Raw genomic sequence first — 13,721 nt, 5'->3', positions numbered from 1 at the left:
GTGCTTGTCGTACCAGCTCACCTATACTACAGTAATAATCAACTTTAGAACAATTACATTCTCAGCTGTTTAACCCCCCCCCCCCCCCCTTTCTTTTTGCACTGCCATTTTTTTTTTATTATAACGTAGTCAGACTAAACCCACTAAACAAATTTTACTTTATCCAAACTTTACTCAGGCTAGAATCACGACAAGTCCTGTTCCAAATAATTAGATACAATGTCCGTGTATCTACGCGTAATAGTTATAGTTCTAGTACTCTCATTTATTTTCATTTTTCCTCGTCTCCTTACAGCAAAAAAAACATGATCTTCGTCCCGTTGAATAAACTTAATTTACAGCTGTAAACGTTTTCATAATATAGGGCGAGTTATAAAGATGCATTCAACAAATTTTAGTCTACCCAGCTTGCAGCTCCGTCATCCTAAATTTGCTATAAGCCACACCGTGTCTTTTGAGAGAAATAAATTTTCTCCAAAAAAAATATCGAAATGGTTTGGATCGGCCGACGTAGCTGCTCATAAAACGGTCCAGTTTGCTTCCCAGGGGGATAAACTCGGTTTTATATTACGTTTGTAACATCGCTGGATACAGAATTACTGCCAGAGTTGAGCTTCGCGAAATTTTATCCTTCCGAATTGTGGAGCTGTGGGTATTAAATCAGATTCTCTTTGCTCACTGAAGCTATAACACGTCCCGACTATTATGCATGCTGTCCAGTGACCTGAACAATCTGAAAATCACAGAGGATCATTCGTTCACACAAATGTCTGGGTGCTAGATATATTTATTATAAACAGTATCTAAACAGTAGCTATTGAATTTTCTTAAATATTTAAATTTTACAATTTATAGCGATTTTCAAACAATACCAGAATGGATTCGTATTAAATTTTTTACGCACTCACAAAACTAAGTAAGCTTTTTTTTACATTCTCGCGGATGAACTTCGAAATCGTCCAAAACTTATCTAAGAATTTCACGAGGTTTTCACAGTTTATGAAATACTTTAAATAAAGATCAGACTTTTCCGTCTTCTAGAACTAGCTTGAAGGTTTCAAATGTCAGTCTGGGTGCCATGGCAGTTACGCTCATGTTACGCCTTACCGGCACCGGTACGCCGATATATTACCAACTGAAAGGTGGTCAGTTGGTAATATGACCAACTGCCGCCGTTGATTACAGCCGTCATTCTTACATCGCTATGTCAATACTGCGAAGTAGTCAAAATTTATAGAGCGAGCCACCAATTAAACTCGGAATTGCTGACGTGTAATTCCATTCCGTCGTTCCAGTGGTCGTTTCACATTCTGCCGTTCCTTTTCGTGGGAATCCCATGAAATTACCATTCTATGCTTCAACAACCGAGTGCGTAGCTCCCGTGTAACTTATGCGTGGTAGGAGGTCAGTCCAAACCCAGTATCCATACAAAGGTTGAAGGCGAGTAACGTCGGTGCGATATATATTCCGGTTCTATAGTCAGTTCAGTTCTCGTACAGTTTATCACATTTATTCAAACACTTTGACGGATTTGAAAATGATAAAATTCAATCGTATTTCAGAAAGGTTGTCAAAATACAAAGGATAGCAACAAACTATCCAGCACGATAGATACTTCGTACAGTTCGGTCAGCTGGGCTGTAATTACCGGAAGGAAGTTTTCAGAAGTTGCAATCATCTTTCCTGAATTTTCTGCGTTTGATCATCTTCTCCAATGGTCACCTATTTCTGTGAGCTCAGGTAAGGCGCATTGATACACAAGGAATATTTGGTGAAAGTAGCATTCCGAACAAGTTGAGGTGAATTTGCGAGCTGCGTTACTGCTGTAGGAAGTCTCTTCCTAGAGTGTGAATAGCCATTTTCACCAAATATTCACGGCACGACGTTAGGGTATATAACTGCAAACGTTACTAACAGTTGATTTTTTTTCAAAATATTGAGGGATTGTTATCCATAATGAGATATTGTGAGAAACAGTTGAAATTTAAGATGAATATTGGAAATTGGGTTTCAGGTGTTATATTTAATGACAGAGGTTCAAGTAGAGTATTTATATTCTATTTATTATTCAGACGACTATCCTGTCTGAGAGTTGCCGGAGAACTAACCGATTGAACGGTTGAATTAAGTGCATCGAGCGCTGGTAGTTTTTAGCCGTTTGTATATCTTATTCTTCGTAAACATGGATAAGCCTCTCGAAGAAGGACCTAACGTCTTTTCTTTCTTCGAGCCATACACACTAGTCATGATGTTATACAAAATATATTCCTAATTTACAACAAGATTATTTATGCTCATATTCCAACAATGAATAAAAAAAAATAAGAAGTAACAGCCTTACATACATACTTTTTTGAAGTTTTGACACATTTTACTCAACTTTCATGGCGTAATAATAAATTTTGCTTGCTTTGATCATAAAAGTCCTCTGCATACACAAAACAATGAACAATATCGAAAATATAGCCAAGACAATATCAGACAGAAAATAGCTAAATCATAAGTACGAAATAAGAATTATGAAAATTTCATTCACAATTCCCAGAAGATATTCCTATGTCATTATGTTAAAGCGACAAAGCATTCCGTGCACAAATTGTCCTCTACTATCAGACCTAATTCATCGCAAAACTAAAACATCATTATGTATGTAAAGCGATGTGTAAAAAGACTTTCTTTTGCAGATTTTTCTATTACAAGTCGGTGAAAATTGGATATGGCACAATAGTTGAAGAATAATACCTGTCAACATTTATTGACAAAATACAACAATACTAAGTCCGCATGAATTATGATATATTAAAAAGTAAAATAACACGAATGATAATATTGATAGTAAAACTTAATAAAAATACTAAAAATGTTTATTTAAATGGTTTCATCTTTAATTGATAATTAAAACCACAGATTTTGAAAAATATCGTTCAATCGATCTCCTAAATACAAAAGCAAACTTTTTCATGCTATATATTTTTTTTCATCTAATTACGAACTAAAGAATCGAAATTTAATACTTTAAAGTCTAGGTAAAATTTTGTGTTTACCCGTGATCCACTGTGACGTAATATGTGTAGTTATTTATATTTATATATATTATATTATTATAGTATAGTATTATAATATAATATAAAGTCCTATCAAATAATTTTTCTTAAAATTGTATAAATTTTTCAGGTGCAAGCCTTTAGGATATAATTAACAGACTATCGCCAAAATTATTTGTCTCTCTAATTTTTACGAGTCGAAACTTTTTCAAATCTGTTTTTTTTTTAAGTTTTTTCTAAATTCTTAAATTCAACGCCTTCTGATTAACATGAGTTGCTCTTACTTTTATAGAACACAATTATTCAAGAAATTAGTTGGATTTTGGATATTTTGTCAGACTAATTTCTTTTCCTTTAAAATTTACAAATAAAATTTCATGATAAAATTGCCTGATTTTCATATTTGCTAATTAAGAATTAATTATCGAAAATTTTCATTTTAGTGATATCTCGGTAGGCCTGTAGAATTTGAGAGTTTTATTTGATTAAGATTTGTTTACTACACTGCTTTTACACGATTTATGTTTTGCTGATACTTTTATGAGAGAGATCTGGGGTTTATTTTTATACGAATGTGAAGCAAGTAGAAAACAGCAAGGACGTCATTATTTTTTGAAATTAGGTAAACAATACCAACTTATGAACTATATGTATTCTCTAGAGTGAGAAAACAAAGACTAGCGGTATCAGTGATGCCAACAGGGTTTTGGTATGTTTTTATTGCAATCACAGTGAAAATACAGCGTAAAAAGATTCCTAACTACACCTCGAAATCTAAGTGTAACTTCAGTTCAATTTCAGCGAGACGAAATCTGCCAGGGTTTAAACCATTAAAGCACAGAGTGGGTCATTCTGACTCATACTCTTCTCTTCTGTAACAGTAATTCTTCAAAAATTCCCTTTCATTCAGATTTTTAAGTCATATTTATAATTCTAAACTACGCTATCATATGTTAAGATAGTGAAAGTATGCCCCTGAATCTTTTCAGGTAGATCGCACTCGTATATTTGAAATGGTGCATAAAAAATTAGACAAAATCATTTTGACCCAGAGTGTTGTCCATGATCGAAGAAATAGGTACGTTCTCGATGAGTTAATTATTGCGGACTAACGCGACCATTTGCTTCTGGGAGATTTCTATCTCATTATCGCGATTAGTGAACATTGGAATCTCACACAAGACCGGTATTACAGAGTTGCAATTCCAAGGGCCTACTCCCTTTCCATCACTAAATATTGCCCCACATTGCCCAGATCCTAGGTCTGGTCTCCACGGTATAAAATTCAGCGGTTGACCTAGAAAAATATACGGTCGAATATGCTGGACAATATAAGTAGCATCAGAAATTAGTTAGTTTTATCTAAACCTTACCAGTTTTAACACTGACCCATTCGACATTATCGAACAATCTATGAATACCCACGTGTGAACCAAGTCCTTTCATGCTCGCTACGTAGTCGTTCTTTTTGAAGGAGTCGATGACGGCCAAGTTCCCACCATCAGCGACACACAGTTTTCTTGCCGTGTTCCACGTGACTTGATTTTTGTGGAGCTTGTAGGCTACTCCGACATCTGGAAACGCGGTATAACCCGCTGGTAGAACAGTGGGTTGATTCGGCGCTGACGTGTAATCTTGAATGAAACAAAAAGTTTTTGCCAATCAATCACTTACGCAGAGGATAGTATTACTCTTTTTAATTTTTCACACTCCTCCTACCAAAACTATTATTCCCGTAGCTCAAATTACCATTACTATACAGCTGGCAAGCGAGCTGAAGAGGCAGAGCGACTAGCAGACCGGACATTTTTTTAACGTATTACTTACACCAGATTAATTTACTCTGGCAGCTTGCCTCGTAATTTTGAACTGCAATCGTGGAATAACATTATATCTGTTTACTTTAAAATAATCTCTGGCCTTATCACCGGTGATAAATTTATTTTGCTTGACCTGACCTGCGTGGGGAATTACCACTGATTAGTTTCAATACTTGATACTATACCGGGTGTCCCATTTTAACCTTACATCTAAATTATCTCGAAAAATATTGCTCTGATCAAATTTTGTTTGAAATAAAAGTTTTAGAGTTCAAAGGGGGACGTTCAAAAGAAATTTTGTTGAAGGTCCCAAATTTACAATAGCGACGCTACGATGGCTGACATGGTTTTTTTTAAGGGAAACCTAACTTTTTTTTATGACAAAACAATGCATTGCATTAAAACTAACAACTTTTGTAAGAAACATTTTTCGATTCAGATTGTGGTTTTCATGTTGGAACTCCATTTTTGACTATTTAGCGCTGTCCGGAAGGTACCATACAAAACCCAAACAAACCCAAACAAACCCAAACAAACCCAAACAAACCCAAACAAACCTAAACAAAAGTGTGCATGCATCTGTGTGTGCGTGTCTGAGGTTGCACGATTGTGGGCAGGTTTGTTTGGGTTTTGTATGGTACCTTTCGGACAGCGCTAAATAGTCAAAAATGGAGTTCCAACATGAAAACCACAATCTGAATCGAAAAATGTTTCTCACAAACGTTGTTAGTTTCAACGCAATGCATTGTTTTGTCATAAAAAAAAGTTAGGTTTCCCTTAAAAAAAACCATGTCAGCCATCGTAGCGTCGCTATTGTAAATTTGGGACCTTCAACAAAATTTTTTTTGAACGTCCCCCTTTGAACTCTAAAACTTTTGTTTCAAACAAAATTTGATCAGAGCAATATTTTTCGAGATAATTTAAATGTAAGTTAAAATGGGACACCCGGTATATATGGGGAAAAAAATATTCTGACCTTCAATCCAACAAGATCATTTACTGTTATTTGATTCGCAAAACTAATTCCCTTCACGTGTGAGAATGGTTCAACAATTCTAACAAGCAGAAAATGTTTAATGTTTCAGCAATTTTATAAAATCATCCCCGATAGAAATAAAAGAGCATATTCTCGACGAATACGCAACAAAAATGCATCACCCGCAGCTAGCATGTTGCCTCAAATTTGTGGCCACAATAATATAGCAACACCGTGGACACGGAGGGTAGTAAATATCCAGTAAAGCGTTAGTCGTGTAAACTTTTTTGTATAATTATAGTCATATATTTTTTATACATAAGTACTTTAGATTGACATGTGTAAGATTTGTATTGTGATGCATTTCCACAACGGTCATTGTATGAAACATGTATTATATTGTATAATATCAATGTTGAATATATCTATACACATAGAGATAGGTATGCATTCCTATGTAATATGCCGGCCATAGCTGCTCTCCGCTTACGTCAATCCTCTGACACAACACAACACTAACTGGTTTCATTGGCTTATTCCGTTAAAACTGACCAATCAAATGGCTCAGTGTTGAATTGGTTGCGTTCGAAAATTGACGTCAAAGAAAAGCGGTCAATATGAGAGGAGATGGGAGAACTCACAGAAATAGAATAAATCCGTCAACTTTTTTTCCCTTCTGCATTTATGGAAAAAATTTGAAATGCAAAACAGATGGCAGATATGGTTCTTCCTCTACGTTTGTGACAATCCGCGTTCGCATACGACGTCCATTGTGAACTGTTGTAAACTAGGCTTTATATAGATGCAATCACGGAGTTGCCAATTGGTGGTTTCCGTTCTATTCTTGATCACTATTCGCTCGGACAAACAAATGTGTGGCATTGTCTATGCAAGGGAGAGCATTTGAACAGTTAATGAAAAGGTCAAAAACTCTTGCAATTATGAATTCCTACAGTGATTTTTGCATTTTCCCGCGGCGATTTTCCTCGATGAAAAAATTTTCAAGTGATTTTAAAAATCGCGAATCTCGGTGGTTCATGGCGGCCATTTTCAATGTCCATTGACCACGGCGGCCTCTTTTTCCGGTTCCACTTCACGTAGGACGCACGGAACAATGAAGGCTAAGGGAGAAGTGAGTAAATTTTCACAATTTTTTTAGAATCATGCAAAAATAGACCTGCAACTAAGCCTGTGGAACATTACTTCACCAATATGTCGAATTGCGACTGTATCTATCCAACACGAGTCGAATTACCAACGAATATACAGATTTTTGACCGCGACGGCATGGCAACCGACACATGTGGGTTATCGTAGTCTTTTCTTACAACCAACTTTATGACACCGATTGATTCGAAGTGTTACTCGGCTTATTTTGTCCCATTTTAGCTGATTACTTCATCACATTTTTAGCTACTCTCAAGACTTTCTTCAGTCTGCGATTCTATTTTAGGTTATATTACATCAGTAAATTGAGAGTAACGCACTCATTGTCACAGCCTCATCATTCCGCTCCATTATGTTATCAATTAATATAAGCTCGTTTCTATTCACAGTTGAAGGAATTCGAGGTGATCGGGCGTAAGCTCCCCACAGAGAAGGAAAAGGTAACCCCATTGTACAAAATGAGGATATTTGCTCCTGACGCTATCGTGGCCAAGTCCCGATTTTGGTATTTCCTCCGCCAGTTAAGGAAATTCAAGAAAACCACTGGAGAAATTGTTAACCTCAAACAGGTAAAGTAAAAATTTTGTTTTGGAATAAAGATGCAGTTACAATTCTGTTACAATTCTGATAAAACAGATTGTCATTGATTTTGTATTCTTTGGAATTGGAAATCTGCTAGGTTATATCGCACCCTTGTGTTCACTTGATTACGTCGGATTACAAAGTTTATAAAGTGAAGATATTTGTACATGCCGAGTACAATTTTGATTCATATATTTACTTCAGCTGTCACCAATATTTACAGTAAATATAAAGTTTTCGGTTGATAAATCTGTGGATATTCGCAAGTTGAAACAGCTGTATTTAGGTTCAATTCCAAAACTGCCTCTATAAGTTGACATTTTTCATGTAAAAAACGTAAAAAGTTTCAGGAAATTATAAATTCTAAACTGAGTTACTTTCTAAATAACGTTTTCTTGACTGTGTGATTAATATTAAAAATTAGGTGTATTCCTTACTATATATCCTGATAAGATATGATTGCCGAAATTCACAGTGAATTTTAGATATTGATTTAATTTATCAATTTTTAGATCGCAGAGAAAACTCCGATAAAAATAAAGAACTTTGGTATTTGGTTGAGGTACGACTCCCGTTCCGGAACTCACAACATGTACAGGGAATACCGTGACTTGTCAGTAAGCGGAGCTGTTACACAGTGCTACCGCGACATGGGGGCTCGTCATCGTGCCAGAGCTCATTCCATTCAGATAATCAAAGTCGAGGTTGTAAAGGCTGGAAACTGCCGCAGACCTCAAGTCAAGCAGTTCCATGATTCCAAAATCAGGTTCCCGCTGCCCAAGCGTATTCAACACCGCAATCGTATGCCTCTATTCAGCGTACGCAAACCACGCACCTATTTCCTTTAAGCAATTTGTATTTCTTCAGTGTATTCATTTGAGAAATATAATCACTTATAAGGGGAATAAACATTTTTAAACTATCCTATTCATAGCCTCATTTTCTATGCAAACTTACTAATAATTATATTAGTTCATCTGAAATTATTCTTTCCGTCTCGATTAATATATAGATTACAGAGCTGAATGTGTGTTGACCATTTTTTGAGTACTTTTTATCTGTGAGAGGTTTTTGGAACCCAAGAAACTGGATTAGACTGCAAGACATTTTTTTAAATCACTACAATTCATCATTTGGAACTTGGGCAACGTAATTACCGAATGATCATTAGTGTTTCCAATCCAATTCTCACTTCACTTTAATTAGAAACAATTTTCAACGGCTCAATTTGATCGGGGATGATAAATAGCTGTTTAAAACATAAATATCAAATTATTCAAGCTAGAATGAGATTTTGAAAGAAATGTAGAAAAGTCGTCAGAGAAAAAACTCTGTATTACCTTGTTTGGGGACAGAGAACAGAAAACTAAGGTAGGTAGTGATAGGTGGTAGTCGACTGCACGACTGATTACATGAAACATGTGAAGTGAAACTCATTAATTTTCGTAGATATTGTACTGGATCCATATTTCGTAATCAGTTCAAAACGCTACAAATTATAATCTTAAAATAATACGCTTTTTATATAACAGCTCTTGTATCTTCGGCCTGATTCTGACATTCGCGAAAATATTTTCAATTTAAAATTGCCTTCTGATCGGTCTAGATGGCGCTTAGCGCCGTTTTTACGAGTGAAAAATAAGTCTTGAATCACTGATATTACACAGATCAGTGGTCTGAATCAAGGGCCTGATCTACATGAATACACCGATTGTCATTGGTTGCAGGGTTGCCCAAGATCGATCAATCGATGAACTCCAGTGATGAACTCTTAGGCCGTGTTCGTAAATTGACTGCCAGTACTAAAAATTCCCCAAGACAGAGACAGAGCTGTTCATGAACTCGGCAGCACAAAAGAGATCAAAGATTGCTGACAGTACTGTTAGTCAATTTTCCAAAAAGTTTATGAGCAGGTTTATATTGGATATTCTTTTCTTTCAATTACGAAAAACGAGAAGATTTAAAAATCAAGCATAGTCATGATACTTTAACCAACTTGAAGACAATAACACAGGAATTAAAGGCATAAATATAATCGGCTGAGGTAGAATTCCGCGTCAAACAATTGATTACTCATACGACTGTATTAGGTCATCGAAATTGACGTTGCGACATGTGCACATGTGAATCATAAACGGTAAACATTCTTCTATTCTGTCAGGGACTTACATCATTCACGATCAATACTCCGACGGTACCGTCGACGATTCTTTTATAACTAACGAGATAGATTGTAGGTTAATTTATTTATATTCAATGTCCTACCACCCATAAATCTCGGTTTTTTACTCGGTGCTGTGTTTTCTCGTATCTATTGAAACTCAAGCTCCAAATAAATTTCCTTGCCAATAAACATATTCTCTTATATTATATACACTATAGTTTCGTGCTTTCTCAGTATAAATAAACACCTTTGGCAAGTACATACACAAAAATGGGTCAGCTTCAAAGCATGATGTATGAAACACGAGTCAAGTTTGATGAGAACAGCGACAATGGTTTGGTATTAACGGACAGATACTTACCTGAAGAGTTATTGAGTGAGATATTGTTTCACGTCGATCATAAGACACTGTTGAATTGTCAACTGGTTTGCAAGCGGTGGCAATTGGCTTTGCAAAATTATGTATGGAGGAAGAAAGCGGAAGCTGTAATCGGACAACATCTCGACATCAATGAAGAAACATCTTGGTTCCTTTACTACAATATCTGCTCTAAAAAATTCTTGGAGAAAAACTTAATCAAGAATCATTCGGGAAAAAATGGGCCAAGAAAGCATTGGAAGGTAATAACTGAAAATGGGGATAATTGGGGAGTAGAATGTCCTCCCATCGGTGCCCCTCCGCTGCCCATTTCTGAGCCAATTTTTGAGGGGAAGCAACATTGCTTTGTTACATCCTACTATAATTGTAGCAAGCAACAAACCATAGATTTGATTGCCGAGGGAGTGCCACCACAACTACTAGAAATATTTCAACCGCCAATTGTCGTGAGTTCTGAGATTCCTTTTATCTACAATCCGCTCTCATAATAGTGCTGGCGATGGGGAAGTAGGGCAGTATTTTTCTTGAAACTTAGGTACCCCCACCAGTGACGCGTGTTCACGCCGTCGGAATTCTTGTCGCGCTCTCGTTATAGTGCCGCCGCACCGGGTAAACTGTGACTACTCGTGTATATTTATATTCATTTTCCTTATCATATAAAAATGGATTACTTCGATTTTCTAAATGCAATGCCTTTTTCTAAATTTTGTTATTTTACGAAAACTTTTCACACGTATTCCCATTTATTCCATAAAATGTGTTAAAAATACACATCGGTATAGTAAAATCATCAAATGTATATAATCTCTATTTCTTTGAATAAAATCAATTATTATTTTAATGATTATAATCGAAATTTATGACATTTTTTTATAATGATCTTATTACTATATTATGCATTTTGTGAGGAAATGAGATTATTAAAAAAATAATGACTATAATTTGAATATAAAGCAGAGAATTATACGCTATTTCATTGAGCCAGCGTTTGACATTATTGAGAGAGATGAATATGAAACCCGAAGTGAACCCGTGGTGGGAGTTACGTTCGAGCAAGAATAAGAGGAAGCGGCACTATTAGGAGTGGCACTATTACGGGAACGGACTGTATTTTCAAAATTCTCGTTTCACCTGATGTTTCTTGATATCGTTTCTTGAAATTAGGTCAGCGAGTGGTACTGCTCCAGAGAAGATTGCCCAGCTGCATATGAATTTTCGGCTACATTGATCGATGATTCTGGGAACATTATGGATACTACTGAATTCCGCGATACCCTTGAAAATGAGAGGCAAAACACATGGTTTTACGTGAGGATTTGCATATCATGTTCCACAGATTTTTTTTGTAAAGGGTCTAAATTGGAGCAAGTTTGACGTAAATTTTTTTTGTTAGAATACATAGGTTGTGACTTTACTATGCACTTGAAATTTCGATTAATCAAGCTTGATCGAAAACTCCAATAACAAGGTCTTGATGACTAAATGAAACTTCATAGGCTATCCGAAAATATAAAATGGTAAAATCAAGGATGCTTATCACAATGAGTAATATTTTTTTATTATCAGAACTCAGGATGTGTAAAAACATGAGGTTGCAATCAAGCATGATGAGTTGAAACTTCTAATTCGTGAATAATTTTGGAGGATTATCACCTGAACGTCAAAGTAGCATCTAGATATTTACATTCATAATACAAAAAATGCTCGTCATATTAAATTTTGTGGTGACTGTGTAAATCTAATGCAAAGTCGAGGAATTATTTAGATGATCAATTTACCTTCCGTATATATCCTAACTCCACGATAGACAATCTACTGAATCTTTAAAAATTGTCTTAACTACTCAGGAAGTCTCTTGTCATTTACTTATTGAAAAATGTACTAATTTGTTGATATGTTCGTATTCCTTAGATCGAACACGAATTCACCAATTATGGGCCTGGATTGAGGAAGGTGATCTTTCAGCATGCAGGTATAGACAGGAGGTTTTGGTCAGGACATTATGGCAGTAAAATGGCTGGTGCATGCGTTAAAGTAAACCTTCCGAAACACAAGTCTATGAAAATTAGAGAAACAGGAGACAGCCAAAATGGCTAGCGCTTGTGTTGAAGTCAACGTTCCGAAACACAAGTCTATAAAGATTAGAGAAAGAGGAGATCCTTTGTCATACTTAAAATAACGGTAGCTAGCCAGTGTTACAAGAAACAGGCTTTGCATGTATTTTTCTACAAACACATAACTATTACTTCAAACCCAAGTAAAAATTAAAGTAAACTTTTGATCATCTGGAAAGATATTGTCCAGATGCTGTTTATCACCGGTGTGCCATTTTTGGCTAGTCATATAAAGTGTTTCAATTGTTTTTGGCACTAGAAATATATTCAATTATTGATCCAATCGGACCAATGTCTTTGCAGTATATATTCAATTGTTTGAAAATTAAATTATATACCACTCAAAGCTTACCAAACACTGGCCATAAACAGTAGCTCTGCGCTCGTAAAATTATCTTTCAAGTGATTCTACTTTAATATGAATTTAATTTAAGGTAATCTTAGATTATCAAATTATTGAACCAGCATTCTGTGTTTACATAATCGTTTACGTTTTAAGCCATCGGAATTTTTATTACTTTCAATCAGTAACTCAAATTTCACAGCGTGACTAAAGACTGCAAAACAAAATTGATTGTCACTGAATTGACTAAAAAATTGTGGATTCATATGGCTAGAAGGGCAATCGCTCGATCGTGTTCACAACTTTAATGTGTAAATATACAAATAATTATGCCTAGATCTATACAGTATTTACGAAAATGATATTTAATTACGTCTGCTAATGAGAATGGTGAATGGCACGAATTGGAATACAATCGTTTCCTGCGTCCAACTCTCCAATTTCTTACCTCAAGTTTTTAAATTGTTAGTGAGAAAATAAAAAACTTATAGATCTGTTCACATAAAAGAATTGTTTCCCACGTGAATCAGTGAAATACAAATTATTCTGAATACCAAAATTTGTGAAATTTCATCAAGCACGAGATCTTTTCAGTTTTCGCAATATTGTTTTCATAATAAGTTTATTCTACTACAAATTAAGGAATAGTTGGTCATGCGTGAACAAGGTTTCCGTGTTCCTCGTTTCACGTTTCATAGACCTTCCTCGACAGAATAAGGAGCCTTATTGGCCTTCTTTCAAGGCAGGTCTCGAGCTTCCTTGAGGAAACCTTCGGCACTGCGATTGGCTGTTTCGTTTCATGTAGTCAACGCTTGCGCTTGCGCTTGGCGTCTATGCACTTATGATCCGTATGACGCAGATCACAGACAGTCTACAGGTTAACTTCTTTGAGATTATACATGGATTATCCACTCTCATCACCGACGCAACTTGACAATGAGAGCTAAGCAGTTCAAGTTAGATTTAAATATAGCCGAGTGGCGCTTCGATCAGCAGTTTCACCACCATAAGCAATCACATATCCCTAAATATGTCTTCCTTCTGGAAGGGAGAGCCAAGTTGTGACTACGAAACGAGGACGCCTCTGAGATTCAAGGAAGCCTTCATCAAGGCGTCCTTTATCCTTGAGATA

The 13,721-nt window shown here is 35.8% G+C and overlaps 3 protein-coding genes and 1 long non-coding RNA gene across 8 annotated transcripts; 3 read left to right on the top strand and 1 right to left on the bottom strand.

The window, feature by feature from the left end:
• Window positions 1–1,433: 1,433 nt before the first annotated feature.
• LOC124186097 lies at window positions 1,434–2,817 on the top strand. The gene is made up of 3 exons (XR_006871556.1): window positions 1,434–1,478; window positions 1,563–1,740; window positions 2,685–2,817. It is a non-coding gene; the product is annotated as an uncharacterized LOC124186097 (long non-coding RNA).
• Window positions 2,818–3,730: 913 nt separating this feature from the next.
• On the bottom strand, window positions 3,731–4,952 carry LOC124186489 (hemolymph lipopolysaccharide-binding protein-like). Of its 2 annotated transcripts, none has more exons than XM_046578247.1 (3): window positions 4,794–4,952; window positions 4,418–4,678; window positions 3,731–4,341 (listed from the first exon to the last, which is right to left on the bottom strand). In XM_046578247.1, the coding sequence occupies exons 1-3, from the start codon at window positions 4,849–4,851 to the stop codon at window positions 4,139–4,141; spliced, it is 522 nt and encodes a 173-aa protein (XP_046434203.1). In that variant the 5' UTR covers window positions 4,852–4,952; the 3' UTR covers window positions 3,731–4,138. The 2 variants fall into 2 exon arrangements, with proteins under 2 accessions (XP_046434203.1, XP_046434202.1); XM_046578246.1 differs by having other exon boundaries at window positions 4,764–4,923.
• A 1,874-nt stretch (window positions 4,953–6,826) lies between these two features.
• LOC124187110 (60S ribosomal protein L18a) lies at window positions 6,827–8,516 on the top strand. The gene is made up of 3 exons (XM_046579372.1): window positions 6,827–6,972; window positions 7,397–7,576; window positions 8,102–8,516. The coding sequence occupies exons 1-3, from the start codon at window positions 6,955–6,957 to the stop codon at window positions 8,435–8,437; spliced, it is 534 nt and encodes a 177-aa protein (XP_046435328.1). The 5' UTR covers window positions 6,827–6,954; the 3' UTR covers window positions 8,438–8,516.
• Window positions 8,517–9,207: 691 nt separating this feature from the next.
• On the top strand, window positions 9,208–13,089 carry LOC124187109 (F-box only protein 6-like). 4 transcript variants are annotated; one of them, XR_006871768.1, is made up of 4 exons: window positions 9,208–10,578; window positions 11,297–11,440; window positions 12,044–12,313; window positions 12,792–13,089. XR_006871768.1 is itself a non-coding variant. In XM_046579370.1 (4 exons), the coding sequence occupies exons 2-4, from the start codon at window positions 10,024–10,026 to the stop codon at window positions 12,227–12,229; spliced, it is 885 nt and encodes a 294-aa protein (XP_046435326.1). In that variant the 5' UTR covers window positions 9,208–9,726; window positions 9,972–10,023; the 3' UTR covers window positions 12,230–13,089. The 4 variants fall into 4 exon arrangements, 3 of the variants coding, with proteins under 3 accessions (XP_046435326.1, XP_046435325.1, XP_046435327.1); XM_046579370.1 differs by having other exon boundaries at window positions 9,208–9,726; window positions 9,972–10,578; window positions 12,044–13,089; XM_046579369.1 differs by having other exon boundaries at window positions 9,209–9,726; window positions 9,988–10,578; window positions 12,044–13,089.
• Window positions 13,090–13,721: the final 632 nt, after the last annotated feature.

This window comes from Neodiprion fabricii, chromosome 7 (genome assembly GCF_021155785.1).
Source record: "Neodiprion fabricii isolate iyNeoFabr1 chromosome 7, iyNeoFabr1.1, whole genome shotgun sequence".
In the NCBI taxonomy this organism is placed as follows: Eukaryota; Metazoa; Arthropoda; class Insecta; order Hymenoptera; family Diprionidae; genus Neodiprion; species Neodiprion fabricii.
Note: the sequence above shows the minus strand (reverse complement) of the source record. Positions and strands in the feature narration are given on the sequence as shown.

Excerpts from the sequence above, each read along its gene's own strand:
- LOC124186489 (XM_046578246.1), bottom strand. The coding sequence starts at position 4,851 with ATGTCCGGTCTGCTAGTCGCTCTGCCTCTTCAGCTCGCTTGCCAGCTG. Across the intron at positions 4,679-4,763 it reads CTACGGGAATAATAGTTTTG|ATTACACGTCAGCGCCGAAT; the intron begins GTAGGAGGAGTG and ends GTTTCATTCAAG. Across the intron at positions 4,342-4,417 it reads ATGGGTCAGTGTTAAAACTG|GTCAACCGCTGAATTTTATA; the intron begins GTAAGGTTTAGA and ends ATATTTTTCTAG.
- LOC124187110 (XM_046579372.1), top strand. Across the intron at positions 7,577-8,101 it reads AAATTGTTAACCTCAAACAG|ATCGCAGAGAAAACTCCGAT; the intron begins GTAAAGTAAAAA and ends ATCAATTTTTAG.
- LOC124187109 (XM_046579370.1), top strand. The coding sequence starts at position 10,024 with ATGGGTCAGCTTCAAAGCATGATGTATGAAACACGAGTCAAGTTTGAT. Across the intron at positions 10,579-11,296 it reads TATTTCAACCGCCAATTGTC|GTCAGCGAGTGGTACTGCTC; the intron begins GTGAGTTCTGAG and ends TCTTGAAATTAG. Across the intron at positions 11,441-12,043 it reads GGCAAAACACATGGTTTTAC|ATCGAACACGAATTCACCAA; the intron begins GTGAGGATTTGC and ends CGTATTCCTTAG.